This window comes from Mytilus edulis, chromosome 8 (assembly GCF_963676685.1).
Source record: "Mytilus edulis chromosome 8, xbMytEdul2.2, whole genome shotgun sequence".
Lineage (NCBI taxonomy): Eukaryota > Metazoa > Mollusca > Bivalvia > Mytilida > Mytilidae > Mytilus > Mytilus edulis.
In genome coordinates, this window is record NC_092351.1 from 78,598,469 (window position 1) to 78,625,377 (window position 26,909).

The 26,909-nt window shown below is 31.8% G+C and overlaps 1 protein-coding gene and 2 long non-coding RNA genes across 3 annotated transcripts; all 3 read right to left on the minus strand.

Moving 5' to 3' along the window:
• Positions 1 to 2,979: 2,979 nt before the first annotated feature.
• LOC139487125 (uncharacterized) lies at positions 2,980 to 4,260 on the minus strand. Its single transcript, XR_011655761.1, has 2 exons — positions 4,139 to 4,260; positions 2,980 to 3,057 (listed from the first exon to the last, which is right to left on the minus strand). It is a non-coding gene; the product is annotated as an uncharacterized lncRNA (long non-coding RNA).
• Positions 4,261 to 7,630: 3,370 nt separating this feature from the next.
• Positions 7,631 to 12,587, minus strand: LOC139484386 (uncharacterized). The gene is made up of 5 exons (XM_071268121.1): positions 12,109 to 12,587; positions 10,631 to 10,730; positions 8,948 to 9,139; positions 8,276 to 8,403; positions 7,631 to 7,747 (listed from the first exon to the last, which is right to left on the minus strand). Exons 1-5 carry the CDS (start codon positions 12,232 to 12,234, stop codon positions 7,631 to 7,633), a joined length of 663 nt encoding a protein of 220 aa, XP_071124222.1. The 5' UTR covers positions 12,235 to 12,587.
• A 1,963-nt stretch (positions 12,588 to 14,550) lies between these two features.
• On the minus strand, positions 14,551 to 17,102 carry LOC139486342 (uncharacterized). Its single transcript, XR_011655555.1, has 2 exons — positions 15,575 to 17,102; positions 14,551 to 14,814 (listed from the first exon to the last, which is right to left on the minus strand). It is a non-coding gene; the product is annotated as an uncharacterized lncRNA (long non-coding RNA).
• Positions 17,103 to 26,909: the final 9,807 nt, after the last annotated feature.

Consider the following 26,909-nt stretch of genomic DNA (forward strand, 5'->3'; position numbering starts at 1 on the left):
GTTTGGCTTTGAGCGTTCCTGATGAAGGTAAATCCAGAAAAGCGCTTCGGACGCAATAAATTATTAAACGTGTTGTTCTATATTTTTACTTAAACACTGGCAATCAACTATCGTCTTTAAACTACAAAGGGCTTTGAACGTAGCCATTTCTATGCATAGGCCGCCGAACATCATGACAAAGTTTTTCTCACACTTATAGATCCGGTTATAGTTTTATACTGTGGGAAAGGGTTGCTTAAAACCATCATCAAGAGTTTGACCAGGATTTAGCTTTCTAACAGCTCCACGAAACTCCGTTATATGAGTGTTATACTTCAAGGAACTTGTGTCCTATGTACATATGGACGTTATTGAAATTACTATAAACAATAAAGTGAAAGGAGAGGCGATGATACCAAAGGGACAGTCAAACTCATTGATTGAAAATAAACTAACAACGCCATTTCTAAAAAACAAAAGACTAACAGACACATTATATTGTACAAGACACAATATAGAAAACTAAAGACTAGGCAACACGAACCTCATAAAAAATGGGTGTGATATTAGGTGCTCCGAAGGGTAAGCAGATCCTGCTCCAAATGTGGCACCCGTCGTGTTGCCTATGTTTTTAAAAATCCGGTAAATAGTCTTATTCGGCAGTTCATATTCGTGACAAGGGAAGGGGATTTTCTATAGAATTATATTTTATACACAATTTACGGTAGTTAAATAAGTTGGTGTGGGGCATTTGAATTTTAGAATTCAATAAATATCGTAGCATTGATAGTTTAACCTCTTCGTAAAATAGAGGGTGGAGTGCAGATTAATGAAAGTTTATTCACATCTAGCGGCAACGATGAAGCATGATAGTAGGTCCAGATTTGTTCCAACTTCAGCCTTTCCACTTGAATTTTCGGAAACATCTTTAAGCTATTTGACTTCTACTTTTAATGCAACTTCAAATGCAGAGTTATTAATTGTGAGATCACCTTCCATTTATGATATATCCGGTTCGATTATTCACATTTCTGCTGACGGGTGATTTGCACAACTCTCCGGTTTAAAAGTATTACAAATTAGTTTCAGATTGGTCAAATGTTTGAAAAGAAAACCCTCGAACATCCTATGAAAAATGTTGGATAAACAATATGCAGGTTCCATGAAATGAATCTTTTGATCTACTGAATTATCTACAGCAGACAAAGTGTCTACAGCAGACAAAGTGAAAACATTATGCGATAGATGGGTTGTGCAAACATTGCCTTCTTGGATATAACGACAACAGGCACTATTGGCCATCGAAGTAGACATGAATAACACTCTGTCGTATAAAACAAGTACAAGAAGTCAATGCTTGGAGAAAGTGTCTACTAGATCTTGTTTTATAGTCTAACAGTGGATCGTAACTATACATCAGCAGCTGTTCTATTGTTAATTTCGACTGAAAATATGAACAATCCCGAATGTTGGATCCAGACTGAATCAAGCTGACAAAAGACAACAATGAATGGGGTACAGATGCTTTTTATGGATTCAATAAGATGCCTATATTTTAGAAGGTGTTCATTTTCAATATAACTAGCACTATGCAAAGTTTCATGTTTTTACTATAGAGTGGTCAATCGACAAATATATTGAACTAAGCCTCTTGACTATTGTTGGCCATTTTGAATTTGGTGGCCATATCTGAATTGTTCATGTTCAAAAGTGTTTAAAAAACTCATTACTAACACTGTATAATGTTTCTGATATTAATTACACCAACATTTGGTTTACCTTCTTTTGAAATTATTTGTAGCCATTTTGAATTTGGTGGCCTTACGGGATATTTTTTTGTGGCCTTACGGGATATGCTCCATAACCATACCCCTTTGTTGGCGTCATAACTATCACTTTGCAAAGGAGTAGGTCCAGTAAGACCCCTTTTTGGCCCCAAAATATAGAAGTTTTACAAAATTGTTAAAATGTAAACTTTTAGTTATTTATTTGACAGTAGAATGCTTCTGCTACATAAATATGGGCTCTTTTTGACAATGCAATGCACATATATCGGGTACTGGCACCATTAAGTCATGCTAAATTACTGAAATCTTCACAATTCTAGCATTTAAGGTAAATTTTAGACGGTTTTCGTGTAAAACGAAAGTGGCCGCATTCGTGTTCATCCTTAATATTGAAATTTAAATTGTATTTTATGATAAAACATAACATATATAAAGGTTGAGGATGAACACGGATGCGGCCACTTTCATTTTTGACCAAAACCATCTGAAAAGTGACATTTTTTGGCATATTTGGTAGATTTTTCACATTTGAGCTTGAATCGGATCGTTTTAAATGAATTAATCAGTTGATTTCTTTCACATAAACTAATTGAGTCAAATGAAATAGACACTTAAGTGTTTAAAAAGTGGTCAAAATCTTTCAACAGATGAACCTGAAATTTGAGGCCAAAATCGGTCCTTACCGGACCTACTCCATTCATGCTGTTACTATAAAGTAATTAGGTTCACCATTATATTGCACCTGACATATTGCCTATTGGTGGCTATTTTCAATTTGGCGGCAAGTATGGGACTATCTTCTAGAAAAGAGGAGCAAAAGAAACCAGATATTCAAATGCATAAATAAAAAAAAACTGACAACGCCATGGCTAACAAAGACAAACAGACAAAAACTAGTACACATTACAATGAAAGCTCTATATCCAAAAATGTGTGTTAGCGTCACAACTAGCACTGTACAAAGTTTTTTTTTATGTTGGCCTTTTTGAGTGGTTAGGGTTCGGAAAGGTCGGGTTTTCTCGTTGCTCGAACTTTTCTGCGTCTAAAAGTGTATGATAACACCTTTATAAATATTTTGATATAACCGTCACTGATGAGTCTTATGTAGACGGAACGCGCGTCTGGCGTACTAAATTATAATCCTGGTTACTTTGATAACTTGATATATTCTTTCTGGTTTTTTTTTTAAAGAAAACTAAAATCTGCTTCAATGTTTTTATTACATCAGGTAGCAACAATAAAGTTTCCAGGACGTACTACGATTGCAGCAAACTCTCTATGGACAAACTCTCTGAAAAATACAACACTATAAAGTAAGAGACACATACAAATAACTAACATTTAAGTCAAAAATTAAGATCACAAGGTATATATATATATATATATAAAGAAGATGTGGTATGATTGCCAATGAGACAACTCTCCACAAGAGACCAAAATGACACAACAATTAACAACTATACGTCACCGTACGGCCTTCAACAATAAGTAAAGTCCATACCGCATAGTCAGCTATAAAAGGCATTAGAAAATATTTGTTAACTATAAAAAACATATACTAGTTTTTTTCTCTGGCACCCTTGTCGGCTGAATTTGTGACCACATAAAACTGGTATTTTTCTTACTTTCTGCTCTTTACGTTTTCGTTTTTAAATTTGTCCTAGGTAAAGAGTTAATTTGAACAGTTTTACTGCATCAAAATGCTCTCAAATTAGAAAAGACAATTGCTGGTCCATTGTTAGTCCACACTGACGATTTGCCTAAATTGCCTAATTTTATAAATAATATTAATCAAAATGTTAATTTGTTAAAATATTATGATACTAATTATTCTATTTCATCTAATGCACATTGTGGATAAAATAATCAGTTATATAAGCATATATCTGTAAATCTAACCTTACCACGAACTTTTGTGACTTGACGTTAACAATTTACATTATATTGGAGAGAAGTCCAGAGCTTAGATTTAAATACAAATACTTCTTTATCAATATTCTTTTTATGAAAATTATATCCTACAGCAACACAAGATAAGATAGATATTTTTCAAATTGGCACACGTTTCACGATGAGTGACCCAAAGCAGCAAGACACCTGTTAATAATCTACAAAACTCGACATTGACTATTTTAAATGTAAATGGATTATTTAAAACAGAGTTATCACAAAACGTGTTAAAAGACTAGTCATAATAAAACACAGTGTTATGTTTAAGACATGTATCTTTTATTGCATGCTTTGTCTTGTGATTGTCCTACATGAGACCTGTACTGAAATCTTCGTGATGTGTTAATTGTAGTTATATATTAATGTTTTTTTACGTAAATATATTATTTCCACACAACTGGTAATTGAATGATTATACTTACTCGTGGATACTCGCATATGTAGCGATGATTACTGGTACATGGCTGGTTAGACCATTGCCACGTGGTGCCGATTAACTGTAGTCCCACACAGTCAGTGTTTGGTGTACCATTATTTATGCCTGAAATAATTAACCGTCCATTTATTTCGCATTACGTTTTAAATACCACAAAATGAGCAAAACTAATATAAAAGACAGTCTTGTTCAACAGTCCTACTAAATTAATGAACCAACTTCAACGTATACTTTGCCTCGTCTTGTTGAAGATATATACGTTATTAATTTCATGTTATCACAAATAACTTGTTCTTAACTATTATCCTAGAGGCACTGTTGTAATTGAATATTTGTCTTTAAAATAGATGGAATAGTATACCTTTAGTAAATCAACTCAATAGTCCATATTTACATGATTTAGAAAATAAAATTGAAAACATTGCTCAGCTTCTATCTTATTAAGCATCTTGTTTTCGGCAGAAACATACTTATACTAGTCATAACAAAATGATGTTATGAATATCCTAAACTGAAATTGTAATGTTCTCTCAAAAGAAAAAAGTACCTCCTGTTCAAAGTTTCAGTGTTTTGTTAATAGATATAGGAAGATGTGCCAAGTCATGTTGGAATCTTTGGAAACACAGCTGTAGACCTTGAGGCAAAGAATGCCCTTGGTGACCCTTTATCTAACTGTGATATACCATATACTGATTTTAAATCTAATATTAGAGAAAATGTTTTACATATATTGAAAAATGAATGGAGTTAAAAAGATGATAATAAATTATATAAAATTAAACCTAATTCAGGTTAACCTTTCAATAATTTTATGTGCAGAAAAGATCAGTGTGTTATTTCTAGATGTCGTAATGGTCATACTATAATAACACACGAGTATCTTTTAAAAATGAAGATGAACCATAATGTGTACCTTGCAACTACACTATTTAACATGTTTTAATTAATTGTATTGACTTTGCTGATATTCGTAAACAGCATTTCAATGTCAATAATATGTATGATTTATTTACTAATGTTCCATTTACAAATATTGTTGCATTTTTAAAAGAAATTGGAATTTATTATAGAATATAAAAATGTTATTTTAATTTTTATCACGTTATCTTACTGTTGATTTTTATTTGTAAATTATCAATTTGCTTTAGTCTAGAATTGAAGGACTTTTTGTCTTTTTTTTAAAAAAATGCTTTAAATTGTAAAAATATTCGAATTAGCTCTCGCCGCGATATAGCCCTTTTGTGCTTTTGCGACGTAAAGCAAACAACAATCAATCACTATTTATTTTTAAGCCTTTTGTTGACCGGATGAAAAAGTGTTGATGGCTAATCCGGGTTAGTCTATAACATTGTTCACGACCTTGTTCATGCATATTTATCTATTGTTCAATACAATGTGATGTCATATGAATGATACTTGTGTGTGTTTGTTGTCGCATTTACATACATCAATAATAACTATTTATGTCTATTTTTCCCAAAGTATGACTTTGCATCTCTTTAAGAATAAATTGTGTCAAAATAAAATCGAAGGTTAATAACACCAACAGAAATTGATGTAAAAACTAAATTGCTTTTCTGAATGGTGTGTTCATATTACATAAACGGCTGCTTTTATCATAAAAAAGTAAATTTACCTGTTCCAAATGGGAGGTTTGTAAAATCTAATAGACCATTTACTATGGCAAATCTGAAGGTCCCATCCGCGTTTAAATTTGCACCGGTCCACACAATTTCATCATTGGCTGTAAAAACGAGAAAATTTAAATGAGCTTCATCGAAAGTCAGAAGATTTATTACATATATGTTCTTCGTAGTTCATAAAAATTAGACAACACTATATACACTCGTGAAATAATGTATTTAACATTGACAACTTTTTTTTCTTTCAAAAACAATGAAAACAAAAACAAGGATTTTATAAAAAAAAATAAAAATCAGATATGACCTTTTAAACTATAAGTAATAAAATTATGAAAAGAAAAGTAGGTGTAAATGGACATTTTTTTTTAAATATACTACATGGATAAAACCAGAGGATTCTGAATATCTGGGAAACATTCAAAAACGCATCATAGCGTTAGCAAAATGTCTAAAGATCTGTGATAAATTGAACTTTTATAGTTGTTAACAGCTGTTTTGTAGTGAGATGCAAAGAATTTAATTCCAAGAAAAAAGCAATGAATGAAAAATGTGTGCAAAGGAATATGCATTTTATGTAACCAATTTAAAAACTTACTATGGTTTATTTTTCAATATGAGAAATTTTGTACGAAATAACACACATATAAATCTTCCGTCAGTACGACAGGACATACATATAAATAATCCATGAGGTACGATATGTTCATCGTCGGAAATGTTTAGGGCAAGATGTGGTTTGTGTAAGCGTGCAAACAGGGAAACACTATGATTCGGGTACTATAATTCCAGGACTTACACTGATACACAGATACAAACATTTAACAATATTAAACTCAATTTAAAATAATCTAGTTGGCTTATCTTTTGCAAGTTCTATTTTAATGTCAGTTCTTGTTTAAATGAAAACTGTGTGTACTGTACACCACGTTTTGAGGAACATGTGATTCAATGATTTGAAATACTACATTACTGCAAAAATAATAAAAACTGTTGAAATGATGTTAAAATAGATGTTCCTGTATTATTTGGTTGCGACAATAACAATCTACTGCCTTATGAAATGACTGCCTAATGGTTGAGCAATGATACAGTTAGCTGTAGTGGAACTATCCCCCTTATTTGTCTATGTAATTAGATGACACAAATTCAACATTAAGAAAATGATCAATTCAGAAAAATGCTTTGAACGCAACACATGACCTTATACAATGATTGCGTTAGGGTTTAGATAAGGGACAGTTAAAGTAGATCGAGCCGCTGTCGAGGGACTATGTTTACCTTTTTATGTTACAAAATTTGCATTGCGCTAATTGAACAATATAATACAGAACTAAGTTTGATCTTTAAATGACTGTCTTACACATTTGTTCTTTTATTTAGAAAAAAATAAATAATGCACCCATCTTCCCCCAGCAGCTACATAACCTGTGAACTGTCTTTAGTGTTCGAACGTCTTTGGGAAGAGATAATTGTATCGTAATACAGATTAATGTATTAGTTCAAACATCTTGCTTACGGGTTAGATTTGCTATCACATGTTTTGTTATCTTTGTTATCATATTTATTTCGTAATTCGAGATGACTGAATACATGAATAACTTTATTTTAATAGAAAATACAATAACATTCTCAACTTACGAATGGTATATTTATTTCTAACAGCATCGGCTTCTTGTTCAGTGTTTGGTCTCCACAGGTAGGCATCCGGTGTACTGGTACAATCCGTCTGAAATTTAGTAAGATGATATTCGTACATTGATGTCACATAATCTGTATGTGAACACATAGATAGTTGTTATTTGAAAAAAAAAGTGTTCTTGTATTGTCAAAACTAGTCATCGTTTATCATGTTTATTCCCAGCCAGTTTTTTTTCAAGTTTCAGCAGTTTTTGTTTTTTTATAATAAACTCCTTATTCATCTTCATATGTCTCCCATATAATGCATCTCGTGACTACAATTATGTCCCAGTATTACGTCAAAGACCATTCAGGTATTTGTTTCTACTATCATACTCTATTATCAAACTATTATTGTGTTGAAAAGATTAAATTATGTCCAATAGATCTCGACTGCGATCAACATCATAAAAAGCGTCAAATGCACTTCAAACATAAAACAAATGAACACTTTCTATAACCGTAAATTAACCAGACTTTCAACAAATGAACTTTATAGGTCAAATATAGGAACAACTTCAGTGACATGATCAAGAACATTGCACATACACTTTTACAAAAGGATTAGAAAGTTGCCATTCGTCGTATATACAAGCAGATACTACAGTCATTCATAACACTTACTTAAGTCAGGTATTAAGAATTTTGTAATGTCACTTGTTTAATAAAAACATCAACTATATCTGTATTGTAATCTTATATTCTGCCTACAGAATATATAATATATTAAACTGTTTTTGGTTCTTGATTGTGTTTGAAGTAACAACCTCGTCTTCCAAATAGTGAATAATTAACACACTCACCAGAGCTGCATTCCACTTTCTATCATTAGTATTGTCTGAACCACTATCAGAATAACAGGTTGTACTAATTCCTTGGTTTGGTAAGAGCATGAATCCATTTGGGCAAGTTTCCGAAACACATGGCGGCGCTATTTAAATGGTAAAAAAACATATGGGTTAATTTTTTTTTGACAAACATGATTTATAATAAAAAATATAAAGCAATACCGTAATTTCAGAAACGTTACAAATTAATGACAATGACTAAATGAATCTGAAATACAGAAGCTACATGCATTGTTTTGACAACGAAATGTAGTTTGATTGTCAATGATACAAGTTTCCACAACAGACCAAATAGGTGTGCAATAAACATATTGACATTTTTATTTTACACATCAATTGACGTTCCTACATTTACATGTATTTGTTGACCAGCTATTGATTAAATCTTTTATTTTGTGCATTTGATCGAATGGATGGAACTTTAAAGGTAAATTAAACCATAAGCTTCCAGAAGATTTTATAAAACTTTATCCTCATCAGCATACAAAAAAAGACTGTGAACTCATGGCATGGCTTCTCTTAGAACAATGCTGTATTTTTCAGATTTGGATTACGAGCTGTTTTTCCATTGAACATATTTGTTATGCTGTTGGGCGATGTATAATAGGATTGTCAAACTATACTTACTAGGCGCTACAGGAACAGATACAACCATAACCGGTACTGCAGCCGGAGCTGCCGGAGCTGCCGGAGCTGCCGGAGCTGCCGGAGCTGCCTGAGCTGCTGTAGCAGTTGGTGTTGCTGCCGCCAATAGTAAGGGTCCAAGAAGTAACAGCGGTAAAAGAGCCGAAACTAGGGGAAAACCAGTCCCTGTACCACCTCCAAAAATATATTTAGTAAAAATCAATTAAAATCGTCATTTGGTGGTTTATCATGAGTGAGAGTAATATTTTAAATAAACTTAACAAAAATTAAAAACCAATTGTTCAGAGAACAATTGAAAGTCTTTCCACAACAAAGAAATTTGGATCAGAAGGTAGTTTCTTCATACTGATGATATAAATAATGGTTTAATTATCTTTTTGAGTGATGTAAGGGAGATAATATGCTACTTCCGGTCTCACATGATAGCTTCTTTCACACTGATTCCAAAAATATATAGTTTCTATATACTTTTGCATGTAGAATGGGAGATAATTGGTTACTTCCGGTTTGTTGGAAGTCATTTTTATTCTTCAGTAATCAGTTTATGTATCTATATGACAAAATATATGGATTCTGAGTACTTGTATGTGAAAAAACTGCAAAAAAGCTACTTCCGGTTTTCTCAAGGTCACTTCCGGTAGCCATTTTTCAAGGTCATTTGTCACTTAACCTTTTGTATATGGTCAAATGTCTTTGTAATGAACTTACTTGAAGATATAATCAAATAACCTCATATCAAGACATTTCAGGGGCAACAACTCCTATAAGATGCCATTTATTTGTATAAGACTAAATGTAGCATATCTTCATTACAATTACGCAGACATTTTGCACTTGTTCTTTTTTATGTATCTCTCAAAGTGAGGGAGAAAATGCAAAAACAAGCAAAAGTCACAATTAAGAATTTGACCTTGACCTTTGACCTTGACCTCATTTTCTAAGTTAAGACATAAGGGACTCAAATAAAAACATTCCAGGGTTATACGGTTAACGGTTTATGAGTTAAAAAAACATACCGACAAATTTATTCTGTAAAGGTAGATAACTCCTATAAAATTTCATCGAATCGCTTCGATCCAAATTAGCCAAAAAATTCCTGAGGATTTGACGAACAATGTGTAAAAAGAATTTTGTCGATATCTTTTTTTGTTACGAAGGAGATGCACACAGATGAGAAACAGTGAATAGGGAGATAACTCTCACAAAGAAAATGGTTCGGCTTAGCAGGGTGAAATTTAAAAGCGCATAAACTATACAATACAATATGAAAAATATCTAAGCGACATATTGCGAAACAAACATTTATCGCAAGAACAAAATTTGGCAGAAAAAAAAAAATAATAATCAGAAGAAAAACAATAAGTCTTTCCACAGAAAAGTGGAAAGACTTAATAAATCCAATCAGAAATAGCTAATGTACATGAATGAAGTCATGTGTGGTTTTTTTAAGAATGTATCAGATTACAATTAAACTCTTCTTATCACAAGCAATATATTTATTCCGACAATAAAACAGGTGAGGAAGTCTTTGATCGGACGTCCATCTGTTATCATCATCAAAGGTGTGTATAAAACATCATACTATTACAACTTTGATATGTAATGGATATGCAAATCTGTAATATTCGATGTTCATAACCATGTAAAAATTTATCATTTAATTACCTCCATCCTCGAAAAGTGCTTGTGTATCGCCCTCTAATATGACCTGTGCATAGCACGTATTACTTGATAGAAATATGACAATCAACAAAACAAAATATATCTGTAAATAATAAAATTACGTAAAACATATTATGTGAATACAATTACATTCCAGTCGTTCGCATAATTATTACTGACATATCTATTGTTATGATAAGCAAGAATCAGATGATCATGTCAACTCAACACTTAACTTTTGATATTATTGTCTGTTTATTTTATTCACATATAGTTGTCAATATAATCGAATTTTATGTTACTGTCAAACATGCGAGAGGTTTATCTAGCTATAAAACCAGATTCATTCAACTATTTTCTACATAAGAAAAATGTCTGTACCAAGTCAGGAATATGACAATCGATGTCCATTCGTTTGCCGTGTTTTAGCTTTTGATTTTGTCATTTGATTAGGGACTTTCCGCTTTGAATTTTCCATAGAATTCTGTATGATTGTAATTTTATGTAACACTTTATGTTAAAACAGGTTTGTGTCGTAGAGTTAAATTAATGTTCAAAAATTGTAAAAATATACTGTTATCAATTTCAATGCATTATACTTTTCATACAATTATTTGAATTATCATCATACCACTTTCATTTGATTTTAATTTCAAAACACAACCTTCACGAATTTGTTATTAATTTGCTATTATTGTTAAGCCAAACATTAATATGTTTGTGAATAAGCATGCGCTTGAAATCATTTTAGATTTACGTTTTTTAATTAAATTTGGATCTATTGTTGTTCCAATATTTTTATTCTTGTACAATGATTGAATCTACATCTACACACGTTATATGGAAAGGAAAACTATATGCATATTCAAACTAATTTAAACATGTTAAAGTAATTTTGAAGAAAAGAACATGCAATTTTCTTAAACACTTAATGTATAATCAAACATCCACATATTATTTCGTCTATATTAAGATGGGAGGACTGTTTTCGAAACCATATAACATGGAGATTTTAAACATTTTCAAATGATTTGAAATTTCCAGTTTTCAGACTGTATGCACAAGCATATGATTAGTTACTAGTAAGTTATTGTGGTGTAGATGTATGATTCTATCAAAATTCGTATTAAGTATACAATATTTATTCCATTCAAAGTTTCTAACATTATAAGTTTGGAAATAATTACAATAATGAAATCAATAATGTATTCAAGAAATCAAAATCATTTGAAAATGTAGGGTTTGCATTAATTACGTATTTTAGCAAGCCATATTTTGTTTTCTTAAAATCGAATTAGTTTAACATGTAAATAAATTTGCATAAGGATTAAAGCTAAAATGGTTTGAATAAATTTAAAGGACATATTGAACAGAAGTTCCATGACAATGGTTAGGTACTATCATCATTATTCAAAGACATGTAAAACATGCACAAAAGCAAAGGAAAAAACTACATACTACTGAATACTTTGAAATCTTACCTTGTAATGCTGAGCCATCATGCAGACTATGCCACGGTCTTGGAGAACTTTGATATTTATATGTAGTATTTGAATGGTTGAACGAATATTCAAATAAGCGCCATAGGCTGTATTAACCAATCGCATGTTGTTACAACTCTACACAAATACATCCGGTTATTGATTGATGCATTCATTTTTTGGTAGAAATGTATCAAGGCCATTTTGGTTAGGTAAAGCGCGTGTATTAGCTATTCCGGTTTTAAGGCGAAACTTGTACATGTTGTAAATGCTATGCATGCTCTGTATTGCAAGAAACATTTTCTGCTGGATTTCTATTACTGTCACATAAAATCATTATGTTTGATTAAGTTGCTCATGTCAATATACCAGAATTGTTTACAACTGTCAATCAAGAAAGCGGTTAAGCTAGCTGTGAAACAGGGTTAATTTATCATTAATTGGGTGATGCTTGGACCGAATAAAAAAAAAATTATACAGTTGTATTAGTTCTGTTGATTGATGAAATGTAGTCTGTGAACTTACTTAGACGTACCGTATTTTTTGTAATACTTTTTTTTTAAATTTCGTGTCTGTAATTGAAAACTTATCCATCTGGTTTTGAAACTTTTGTAAACACTATTCTTACAACACAGCATAGGGTTCGTAGGTGGCCTGTTGCAAGGCAAAATTTCTGTCCATATCAATTATACCCTCATTTCTAGTGCAAATTTCCACGACCCCAGATGGCCTCTTTTGTGACAAGACCTACCTATTGTATTTATTGTGAACTTGTTCTCGTCCTGAATATGCATGAAATATTAACACTGGACGTTAAGCAACCAACAATCAATCAATCAATACAACACAGCATATACGAAAAAGGACAAAAAGGATACTCTCACGGCTCGGGGCTCTATTTATAAATGTTTGCATATATACTTTTTTTTAGCAAGAATGGAACTAATAGGAATGCTCGTCAAAAACTAATTTTGAAAATTCATGAACTAAAAAAGCAATGCCCAATTATTTGTTTAATATAGATAAAACGGCAGTTATGATTTTGAAAGGAGTAGAGGTTATTTCAGTTGAACAAGACATTTTAAGAGACTTAAACGTTTTTGGAAAGGACTGATCAACTGCTCAACCACAATGTCTATTTTGTAAATAAAAAGATTCATCAATACCAATTAATATGTTATACTGCTTTCTTCATGTAATAATAAAAAATCGAAATTGTTAATCAAAGTTTACCGAAAGTTTAAATCAAATGACATGTGTAAGCTATACAGAGTTATAAAAGTATGTTTAGTAACAAAAACAAAAAATACTCAAAATATTAAAAAGATAATAACTAAAAATATGTAAAAATATGAGAAAAAAAAAATGAACAACCAAACAAAACAACAATAAAAATATCATTTTAACAAAATACGTTATTGCAAATAAACGAAATTATATTATGATATATATTTTTATATACTATTTCTGAGTGTTGATTATAATTTGCCAAAAGTGAATGATCACTGTCACATTGTGTCATATTTGATACTTAGAGGACAGAACTGTTCAAACGTCCTTGAGTTCAATGTTTTAACAAATCGTGATCAGACGAAGGCTGACGATATCTCGCGGGTAGACATAGGAAGAAATATTACAAGTGTTTACCAGACATGAGATTCAATTTCGGTTAGTTCATAAACAAGACAAATTAATACTCCACGATATCAATTAAAGAGGGGAGAACGATACCAGAGGAACATTCAAACTCATTTTGTTAAATGTTGAGTTACAGTAACAGATTTTTACTTCAGTGAACATTTGCTGGCGAATTATAAATGTAAAATATGTAAAATTGTGTGTAAATGTCTGTGGTTTATTTAGCTACCAGGAGCTTTAGAATTATTCCAAAAATACCAGAGGGACATTCAAACTCATGCATCAAAAATAAACTGAAAACGCCTTGTTAAATAAGAAAAAAACACAACCAGACAGATAACAGTACATAAAACACAACATAGAACACTGAAGCAACACGATCCCCATCAAATTTGTGGGGTGAAAGCAAGTGCTCGGAAACATTCAATGAACTATATCCACCAGTATCTGATAAATCGGGATTAAAGTCTTTCTCATATTTCCATAACTGGATCTTTTTAGGAATATAACGGTTCAAGTTAAAAAAAGAAATAAAGATCAAAGACCGGCAGACAAAACTATTAAGAAAAGGGAGGGAGGTCAGCCAAACTACAAAGTATAGAAAAAGTGCATTAATTTCCATCATTATAAAAGAGGACACAAATGAAACTTGTTAGTTTTGTAATTGGCTCAATATCTTTAATTGTTTTTACATAGGCGGTAATGGTAACGTTTTTTCCTGTAGCTCCTTGTGGTAAAATATCCCCTTTTTAACACAATAAGTTCTTTGAAAATTAAATACTTTGAACACATTCAATAGCTCCATAGTTTTTACACATTTATTCTATGTTCCTCTACTTTCCTAATCACCACAAATAATTAAGTTCAGTCATTTGTTAAAAATAGAAACATGTCCAATATCACTACACAGAGATTTTTTCTTTACACGTGACTTTTGAGTTCCTCATTTCGAGGCGCATTAGGGATGTTGTCCCATATTGCAATCCATAGTTCTGATTTTTCCAAATATTTTTATGTGATCTTCATCGGTATGACATTCTGAATAAATCTGTGTATTTTTGTCCATTTCTGAAAAAAATAAAGTTGTTTCAGCACTATAAGGCAATGACACTTTTATCGCTATATTTATTTATTTTGAATACAAAGTGTATGCATAATTAATTTCTTCCAATATACCTTCACTAGTCAAAAGAAGGACAAAACATCTGAATGTAACCTTTAATTACAACAGACCCTGTTAAAGCATTCAATAAAATTTTCTGGTGCCTAAAAGTGCATTTTGACAGAGAAATTATGCAAAAAAATGAAGATTTCATAAAAAAAACACCAAAATACTTAATTATTCTAGCCAGTGGAAACCTTGTATTTTATACTGTAGAAACCACTATAAACTACTGTAAAAGTCATTTGAATCATATAATTAGAGTGCAATGAAGTGCAAATTTTCAAAACTTGTTCTTTCACATAATTCTATTTGAGAAAAAATGTTTTTTACATGTATTTCAGTGAAAATCTTTGATCAGTGAGATATCGGCATGAGGTTTTAAAGGAAACATTGTGGCATCACACGTAATATGGCGTCATTAACTAACGACATATCAAAATAATGCTAATTATAGTTTGCAGTGTTACATGAAGAACAGTTGCCGCAAGGTTTAACTTGAAATATGGAGTCGAAAAGATCAGTAACCAAGCATTTTCATTTAATGCCAAGACCATAGCAACAGTTTTCATATCAGTATATTTTTAACATACCGACTGTAATTTGAATTGCATAAATACCATAAATAAACAATTTAGAGATTGCCAAATAAAACAAAATGCTTACCAGTTATTCAGGACTTTTTAAAACCTCTAGTTTGCCATCTCAGGTTAAAAAGTCATGATATGTCTGGAACTGAAATAAGACAAAACAATTACTCAGGCTGTGTTATTATTTGGTTAAGATACATAAGTATTATTGAGAGAGCAAAAATCAAATTCTTAAAGTTTTATCGCAAAGAAAGAAAAATGCTTCTCCCTTGTGGCTTATCAACCTTCATTTAAATCTTTTATATTAGCAGCAACGAGTGCTAGCTAACTAGCTTAATAGTTGAAAAGGTGCAGCAATATTGTTTTCAAAAGTTTTGTTGATCCTCCCCCTTTTTCACTGAGAAAAGACAATATCTTGTGATTTGCTAGTGTGCATTACAAATAATAATTCATGATTTCCTTAATACATGTACATGTTTGACTGTTTATTAACTGCATATGATATCTACTGACCATGGGTCAAATTATTGGATAAAAGCACATGTGATGATGTATTTCACTTTACTCGTATGAAGTTTGTTATCTCCCTTGATTATCCGTTATTCCTGTAAACCGGAGTGATAATTACATAACAAAGACTGTATAGTGTCATGTTTACTTACAGCTAAAACTATTATGTTAGTTCATGCCTTTTTCAATTCATAAACAAATTCCTTTCGCATCTCTCGGGGGTGTAAACAAAGTTAGAATTGTGCCTAAAAAAAGTGTTCAGCCCCGTGCCAGTAATGCATTTTAAAAGCGAAAATTTCATTGAGTATTTGCCGGTATTTATCTATAATGGTTATCTAAAATCATCTGGGATATGTAGGTATAAATAAAAAAATACTAACCCTCCTTTTCACACTTTTTCCGGGTGTTCAAGGTGAAATCATCCATAGATCACTCTGAAAACTTCTGATTAATCTTTTTGTAAATTGGCTCAATATCTTTAATTGTTTTTACATAGGCGGTAATGGTAACGTTTTTTCCTGTAGCTCAGTCCATATCGTAAACTTGGATATGTATGATAGCTCGTTTCGAAGCTGTGACATTTTCACATATGTGGTTAAATTTTCGGGGTACGAAGTGAGATTACTTTTTAGGTAAATTAGCAAACCCCGAACATCCTTTTGTGATGCGGCTCCTTGTGGTAAAATATCCCCTTTTTAACACAATAAGTTCTTTGAAAATTAAATACTTTGAACACATTCAATAGCTCCATAGTTTTTACACATTTATTCTATGTTCCTCTACTTTCCTAATCACCGCAAATAATTAAGTTCAGTCATTTGTTAAAAATAGAAACATGTCCAATATCACTACACAGAGATTTTTCTTTACACGTGACTTTTGAGTTCCTCATTTCGAGGCGCATTAGGGATGTTGTCCCATATTGCAATCCATAGTTCTGATTTTTCCAAATATTTTTATGTGATCTTCATCGGTATGACATTCTGAATAAATCTGTGTATTTTTGTCCATTTCTGAAAAAAATAAATACAGAGATTTTTTCTTTACACGTGACTTTTGAGTTCCTCATTTCGAGACGCATTAGGGATGTTGTCCCAATTGATCAAGTAGTCAAAAGAAATAATCGTTTATATTTCCGAAACAATGCAAGATTTGGCCGTTTTTTATGAAAAAGACGATGGCCGACTTTCATTAACAAGACTCCGTTGGATATAGGTCCATGATAGTTATGAAAAAATTAATCAATCATATGGTTTCATGTTAATTTTTCTATATACATGATGCAGTGACCATGCTGTGCGGTTATTTAAGTGGCATCTGATCTTGTTCTCTTCCTTCATAGTTTTTACATGTCTTCCCGGACGATGTCGACAACATTCTTCAGATCACGATTTGAAAATACATTGAACTCGGGGAAGTTTGAACAGTGTCGTCTTGTACCATATAGTGTACTCCCCTACACATGTACCAAATACAACATAATTGTGAGTGTTTATTTCCGTCTGGTAATTTTCAATCTACTTTCAAACATAACGCCTGATAAATAAATATATATATATGGGTTAGGGTTAGGGATAGGGTAAGCATAATCATCAGAAAATTATATTGGGTTAGGGTTAGGGTTAGGGTAAGCATAATCATCAGAAAATTATATTACGATATTTACAACTCGTCTAAACATCAACCCAACATTGTTAGATCTGTAAATCTGCTTTCGCAATTTTTTTGTTTTTCCCTCGCCGGAACTCGAACCCATGCTGGGCTTCATAAAAATGATGCTTTGGGTGGCCTGGTGTTACCTTTCCGTGTCAGTTTCAATCTAGCGTCGTACTACAGTACATGATATATAAGGCATGGAGATGTTATTTGTACAGATCACCTAAATTATCTAGAGTAAAGAATCCTACCAATTAATGTAAGATACAGTCAGAGAAAATAATTATATTTATAAGTACGTCTGAACCAATGACAACTCTACAACAGATTTATCCATTGGATCACCAGCAGTGATGGGGATACATGGCTGTTTACATCATGTATATACAACTCGTCTAAACATCAACCCAACAATGTTAGATCTGTAAATTTGCTTTCGCAAATTTGTTGTTCTTCCCTCGCCGGGATTCGAACCATATCCCTGTCTGTATAAAAATAAATCAAAACATATCTACCGGACCATCATTTCAAAATATCTTTGAATGGTCGAGGGTATCACTAGCCCAGTAGCCAGTACTTTGGTACTGGCATGCAAATACGGATTTTTTTTTGTGTTATTAAAATTTGCTGTTACAAAATGATAGAAATTATTATAAATTAAGGAATGTATCTCCCTCATGCAAAGCTCTGATTCCTATCACGGATTTGGCTATACTTTTTGGACCTTTTGGATTATAGTTCTTCATCTTTTATATAAGCTTTGGATTTCAAATAGTTTGGCCACGAGCATCACTGAAGAGACATGTAATGTCGAAATGCGCATCTGGTGCAAATTAAAATTGATACCGTTAATTTTATTACTATCACTGGGTCGATGCCTCTGCTGGTGAACTATTAGTCCCCGAGGGTATCATCATCCCAGTAGCCAGTACTTCGGTACTGGCATGAAAATACGGATTTTTTTTGTGTTATTAAAATTTGCTGTTACAAAATGATAGAAATTATTATAAATTAAGGAATGTATCTCCCTCGTGCAAAGCTCTGATTCCTTTCACGGATTTGGCTATACTTTTTGGACCTTTTGGATTATAACTCTTCATCTTTTATATAAGCTTTGGATTTCAAATATTTTGGCCACGAGCATCACTGAAGAGACATGTAATGTCGAAATGCGCATCTGGTGCAAGAAAATTGATACCGTTAATTTTATTACTATCACTGGGTCGATGCCTCTGCTGGTGAACTATTAGTCCCCGAGGGTATCACCAGCCCAGTAGCCAGTACTTCGGTACTGGCATGAAAATACGGATTTTTTTTTGTGTTATTAAAATTTGCTGTTACAAAATGATAGAAATTATTATAAATTAAGGAATGTATCTCCCTCGTGCAAAGCTCTGATTCCTTTCACGGATTTGGCTATACTTTTTGGACCTTTTGGATTATAACTCTTCATCTTTTATATAAGCTTTGGATTTCAAATATTTTGGCCACGAGCATCACTGAAGAGACATGTAATGTCGAAATGCGCATCTGGTGCAAGAAAATTGATACCGTTAATTTTATTACTATCACTTGGTCGATGCCTCTGCTGGTGGACTATTAGTCCCCGAGGATATCACCAGCCCAGTAGCCAGTACTTCGGTACTGGTATGCAAATACGGATTTTTTTTGTGTTATTAAAATTTGCTGTTACAAAATGATAGAAATTATTATCTCTGATTCCTTTCACGGATTTGGCTATACTTTTTTGACCTTGTGGATTATAGCTCTTCATCTTTTATATAAGCTTTGGATTTAAAATATTTTGGCCACGAGCATCCCTGAAGAGACATGTTATGTCGAAATGCGCATCTGGTGCAAGAAAATTGATACCGTTAATTTTATTAAAGGCGGTCAAATCTCTCATAGAATTTCAGTAACATTTTACTTAGTTTCCTCATGATCAATACTTTTTATATATGCTATGTTTTTGTATTTTCTAATTCTACAAATTATTCTGTTGATTTTTTTCTATAGAAATGTATAAACGGTATAAAATCATATTAAGTATTCAGTGGGTAGTGTGGGACTAACATGAAATGTCGATTGGTATGCGATGCCTATAAATCTCCCAATGTTAGTGTACTTGTTTCTTTCAAAAATTTCGGTTAAAGAAGCTATTCTCATTAGTTCAGTGGAAAGTACTTCTGTGTTGACACCCACTAGTAACCCGAATTTAGCTTGAACGGACAAAAACGTGTTAACGCTATTTAAATGAGATTAATCGTCATTTGATAAAGATTGACAAAAATTAAAAATAAGTTTTGATTTATTTCAATTCATATCAATTCATTTTAACGCCAGTCAAATAGATTTCTTTGTGGTCAATCAATTGAAATCAAGTTGGTGGTAATATACGTTAAACTAATAGGCCACGCCCCCGTTAAACTATTTCAAACTGGCATCAATTCGATTTAAACATCGTTGAGACCCGAGCATTGTATAGGTAAATCACTCAAGCAAAACAACCTTGATTTATGTATCTTTTATTTTTTCAAATTTTATCGAATTAAGTTAAATGCGTGTATTCTTAGTAAAGTCTCATGCTTTACAATTTTAAAAAAATGAATGAACAATACACGTGACATTTAAGGAATTTAAATTAAAAACATTAAAATATTGATGCACGGTTTAAAAAATGTGAATCTGTTGAAAATAAAATAGTAAGATGTATAAATGTATAACATAATTTGAATTTGCCAGATTACAGTTGATATTATCTCACATATTCGTTTAAAAAATTGCTAAGTGCTATGAAAACTCGTGGATGTAAGTAACGTGTGGTCCCTTGCAATTACTTACGAAACTTTAGGTATTCCTGTGTATTTACCGTTTATCTTTTTCTGTTTTACTATATTGTACTCGTAAATTAAATATGTCACGGAAATAAAAGTAACTTTACAGAAATTATTCATTGCGTATATAACATGTATAATTTATAATTTTATATTTTCGGTAAACAACAAATATTCACTAGCTGTATATTAATATATGAAATAGCTTGTAATGAAAAACAATCTTTTGTTAAATAATAAAATTGATGAAGATAATGTTGACATTTGTTGAATTTAATAAACAGTTTAGTCTTGCTCAAAATTGTAAATGAAGTAACAGATCAATGAACTTTCAAAACTGTGTTAAATTGTAATACCGGTCACTGGAGCAAAACAGGCGTAAATTGTGGAAGAGCAGCAAAATCAAACGAGCATATTGAAGCGTTGTTACGATTCTGGAAAAGGTATATTATCGTGCTATCATGAACCGTGACGTACAAAAATTCTTGTAATAAAAGAACATGTATCCTGTATATATGATATAAATTTTAGTCTGCGATAACGACGGGTAGGTTTAAGTTAAACGATCTTGACTGGCTATTAGTCGGCATTATCTTACGCCTTTTAATGCATTTCAAAAAACTGATATTAACGTTTGGTGCATCTAATTCTACCTTATAAATTAAAATGACCATGCACATTGTAAAAAAACAAAAATGGAAAAAAAAACAATTCTGCGATGTTGCTCTCATATTATTTTATTAGCTATATTTTAGCGGTAATTTCTTAATACAAATTAATATTTCATCTAGGTGCTCTCGTTGAAGTTCGCGTTACATATTAAAATGAATTTCATTGGTCGGAAAGTTTGCAAACTTTCAATCCAGGTGTCCTTATCGAGGTCCGCGTTCATGTTTCAATTCGATACACAATATGAAGTCCAATATTTATCATTCTAAATCATATTAATTACCACATGATAAAAAAGAAATTGCTTAATGCCCAAATATGCGTAAGCCAGGGCCGACTGTGCAAGAGCTGTATAGCCAGTCAAGGTCGTTAAAAACTTCCATTTGTTGTTGTCCAATATGGTTAACATGTTTAGACTCTACGATGTCCGAGTTAACAAATAGAATTTAGAAAAATAACACTTTTACGATTCTTCCAACACAACAAATTAAAGTAACTATCTTTTTCAGTAATGAAAATGATTACTAATAATATCAGAACAAGCTAAGAATTATATATGTAATTCGTTCCTCGAGAAAATAAATTATATTTATTCACTTAAGGTCAAGTAACAGTAAATGAACGCCGTCTAGCGGATTCCGCGAAATATTGCGACGTTTTGTACGAATTACGTCCCTTTGACCAGATTTTGCTATGTTAAAATTTCCCCCGGCGACTTTTCGATGGGACAACTTCAACGGTAAATTTGACGGAAAGTATGTTACTTCTAGGAGAATGAACTTGTTTTTCTAAAATTAAAAATTGAAAATGAATATGAAAACAGTCCTGAAGACGATCTTCAAAATGAAAATCAGGACATAGGGTGGTAGAGTTTGTATATCTGCCGACCAGTTAAAACAAGTGTGAAAACTGTTGCTCACTACTATTTCTACATAATTGTAATGAGAAAAAACAGTGTGGTCTCGGAAGTATTCTATATGTAGTATGTCAAAACTGTCCTTTCAAAAACCCTATATTCACTGGGAAAAGACATCGTCTAGCAGAAAATAAGCAGAAGCTAGGGGTGCAAGTTTGGAACATTAATACTAAAGTTAAAACTTAGTATTGTACGGTAAAACTATAATATCTCCCATATTTTGAAAATTATCACACTAGTCGGAACAAGTAAAAATATTTTCAAATTAGAGAAAAGGAAATGAAACACATAAACTAATACTGGTCATAAATTCGCAGCTGCGTCAGTCATAGCTGGCACTAAACTATCATAATACACTTAAATTAATTAACCTTGGTCACGGTTGGAACAATAGTTTAATATTCATACACAGTTTTTAGAATATAACAAATTAAAAATAAGCAAAAATGATGTTTCACGATCATTAATCCATCGCTACATTTTGTAATCTAACGTTCTTTTTTTTGTTTTTGTAATGGTGCTTTCTTTCACGTCCGCAATTTCGATGTTAAAAATAGAACACAAATCTTTAAATAGATACATGTATAAATAGTCTATGGTTTAAAGATTTATACAGGGCTTAGTATCCTAATAGTATTGATTCGTACGGTTGTCTCCTAAAAGGAAATTTGTAATATATATATGGGTAAAAATTAACCGAATAAAAAAAAATGTACCCTAGCTGAAAGTAGCATTTCAACTATACAATAGAACTGTTCTCCATTCTATTTCACTCATAAAACTTGAAGGTTGAGAACGAGATTATATCGATCACCTCTATATCATAGTACTACTATATATACCGACTGAAAAATATGCACAGTGTCACAGACTTTCAGTACCTAAAGTTAAATGTAAATCCCGTAAATAGTGAGTACTTCAATAAGACAGTAACCAGACAACAACACAAGGCCAAAAGAAAATTAAAAAGGAAAAGACATCTTATGATATGCATTTGACGGGGGTGGGGTGGAGGGGTCCTGATCCCGAAATCCCGGACTTAAAAACATGAAATCCCGAGGTCCCGAATTTATAGAAATTTCAATCCTGCCATACCGAAATTCGAAAAAAATAGCCGGATCCATAAAGGATCAATCCTGAAATCCCGTGCTGAAAAACACCCGATCCCGGAGTCCCGTTTAAGGTCCCCCTTCATTTGTGTAGATGGACTAAATAACAAAACACAATATTACCAGTCATGTCTCAGCCTGTGTGCAATTGTGTTTTTCTTGGTTTTTTTTTCGATTGGGGGGGGGGGGGGGGGGGGGGGTTGTAGACATATCAAACATAAATATGTACATCTGTTGTTATGTCATCTGTCTCAACCTCCGTTAATTTGGTTTCCTCGGAAATGTTTTTACACGATGTATTTTCTGGAAAATACACTGTACTACAAAGACTACAAATTTCTTGAGAGAAAGGGAAATTCAGAGAGAGAAGCACAATAATTTATTGTCACACATGATTAGATCTCAAAGGGAGTTGCAGAATAAGAAATACTGGCGAATGTCAAAATTGAACAAAAAAGTGCAAAATTATAAAGAATAACAACGGAAAATAAAATAATTATTTAATATAATAGTGTAGACCATGTACAGAATTTTACAAAATCGTTAATTGAAGATTTTACAGAATAAGCGTTATATCTAAAGATAAAGAACATTTAGGTCCGAACTTCATATGGACCCTTAAAAATCATTGGATTATCTCGGTGTTGCTGGTCAGTAATGAATAAAAAATCTCTGGTCAATTTAAAGGTTGTTGTAAGTGATGCAATATATTCTTATTTTCCTGTTCCCCTTATGTAACTTCCAGTTTTATTAAAGTTTACATCCATCGAAGCCTTAGTTTAATTTAGTTTCCTGTCATTACTACCCCCCCTTTATTTGTCGCATGTTTTGTATCATGTACTGATTCTATATATACTTCGAGCATACATATGTACACTTATGGAACAATAACCATTTAGTAAACCTTTTTAAAACGTTTTTGTAGACTTGTATACAATAAATTTTATACAGAATAAAAAAGATATTAACAAAGATGTCAGTTTGTCTGCATGTTTTACTTGTTAACTTGAAGATGTATAAATAACCACACGACACTCTTTCAAGAATTTGTAGAATCATTGATATAATGTTTGTTTGTATATGCGATGTTAAGCAGCAGTATATGGACAGAACACGTTCTGTCGTGATATAGTACCAAAACACAAGCTTTTACATGTTCCGCTGCTGAAAAAAAACGTTTTTTTTTCAAAAGTGGCCAAATCATATATCGGACAGAGAAAAAGTGTAAACAGATGACTAACAAGATAGTCTAAGAGATTTATGAATTGGTTATCCAAAAATGACAAAGTTCAACTATCTCTCATTAGAGCAAATATTAATAAAGATCAAAACCCTGACCAAATGCAAACAGACAGCAAAGTACATTCTAGGATTCAAACTGTAGATGTTTTGCGGAATAACTATAAACTATAAAGGGGGAAGGACGGAAGGACGGGCGGCCAGACAGAATGACGGACGGATAGACGTACATGGGTAGTTGAGGGGGCATAAAAAATATAGCTTCATTTATATCTTTTATTGCGTCAACTTGTAGACAGTAACCTTGATGATTTCTATTTTTAAGATTTTACCATTTTTGCGTTCATGTACTTAAAACGTATTTTTGTCTTAATTAGTAATTGATTTAGATATGTATATTGATAATAAACATACATGTATCACATTTTTTACAACGTATAATTTCTTTTTAAAATGTTCAATAAAAGAGGTTCTGATTGGGGTTTCCGGAATACAGAATAATGGGCAAAAATTGCAGAATAAAATGCAAAAAAGAAAAAAAAAGAAAAAGTATATAATGAGGTGCTAAAATATAAAGAATATTGGTAATACTAAATAAAAATTTATGATAATTATCCAGACTCTTATGATAAAAAGAATCTATGAATACGAAACACATAGTCATCGTGCATAATCAACACGAAGAACGTTGGAAATTATTAGCATGATAACTTGACGTTATATAATAAAAATTACGACGTCACGAATTTTGATGTTTTTTTTTGTCAAAATGTTGGGTTTGCGTCGCTTCTACCATGTCTACAGGGAAAACGAAGTCGGTGACCATATATTTTTTTAATATCATCTAATTCGTAAGACAAAGAGGAAAAAAACATTAATTTAAAAAAAAATTCTATGGAGCGGTTCTCGTGGTTTATACCAGAAACCGAAAATTGTAGAAGAAAAATATAGATTTACCCTATATATTCAATGTAATTTAGTACCCTCTCGGACCATTTTAAAAATGGATTTTTCTTGAAAACGAAGTCGGTGACATATACTTTTTTTTTACATTTTCTGATGTATATTTTCATTATCTAATTGAGTTATAAGTTTTAAAAAAATCTATGGACTAGTTTATTTACTGATCCTTGACCTTAAATCAATAATTGATTAACATGAACTTTGAAACAGTTATTTTAATATATTTTTTCGCACCCTTTAATATAAGGTCATTAAATCTAAATAACTTGGGTTTTGCTCTTTGTATGGTGATCTTATTATATAAATGTCTAAGAATATAATTAAAGACGATAAATAATACATTATAAAAGTTCTAATAGATTTTAAATAGAAATACGCATTATTTCGCTAAACAAATAAGCTTCATCAGGCGTGTGCATCACTCAAGGTGAAATCATATATATATGCAATTATTTATAACTTATCTTTTTATATATCTGTTCTAAGACATACAAGATTTTACGACTTAATGTAACATATATATATATATATATATAAGTCCACGTTACACATGCTATAGATGTAATAGTATTACGTCTATGCACATTTAAGGTGGTACCTAACACTACAGGGAGTTAACTCTGTAAAATCAGCCAAACGTTTTAATAACGTTGTCTTGTAAAGGGAGTATTAAGCTTCTCAATGATCAAAATTGGTGTTTGTCAATCTGCTATATAACCAGTGTATTTTTTCTGATACAATGGTTGGTTCAAAATTTTTGATATTTATATATTTTGGTTAAAGGGTCAAAGTAAATACTTTGTCAAAATTTTATGAAAATTAAACGAGCCAAATTAATTTTAGTGAAAGTGTTGGGTACCACCTTAAATGTCTCTCAAACGACAAAAGATTATCGTTAATTATGTCGTATACGTATTTATATATTTAAAAAAAACTTTTTAAGGGGGTTTTTGTGTATGTAAAACAAACTATGAATATCTACCACCAATGTTGCCAGCTTTAGAGATCGGCTAACACCAACTGTTCTCTCGAGCTTTGAATAAACAAATTCAAACCAAAACATATATACATAAAATGCATATTTTTTTTTATCACAATCTGTATATACAAACACTTAAATTATTATTACATATTTTTATGATCAAGGATTTGTAAAGTTAACTATACAAAATCTTGATTTGATTAAATCTTTGTCAATCACACATGCGAAGCAACATGTATTCTTCTATAGTGTGACCTTATTTGACCTTAAAGAAAAAAGAAGAAGAAGAAGTCTGAGATCCTGGCTAACTGTATGACGGTCTAAAGAATATAGTGTGTTTTCTTTCGAGGTGTTCTCGTTGAGGTCCGCGTTCAAAATTCAAAGCATTTCATTAGTCGGTAGATTTGCAATCTTTCAATCCTGGTGTTCTCAAAGGGGTCCGCGTTCGTAATTTAAACTTCTACGTTATTCCAGAAACTTCCGTTGTAACTTTCCAGGATTTTCCACAATGTTCCATTATAGAGTGTTCTAGA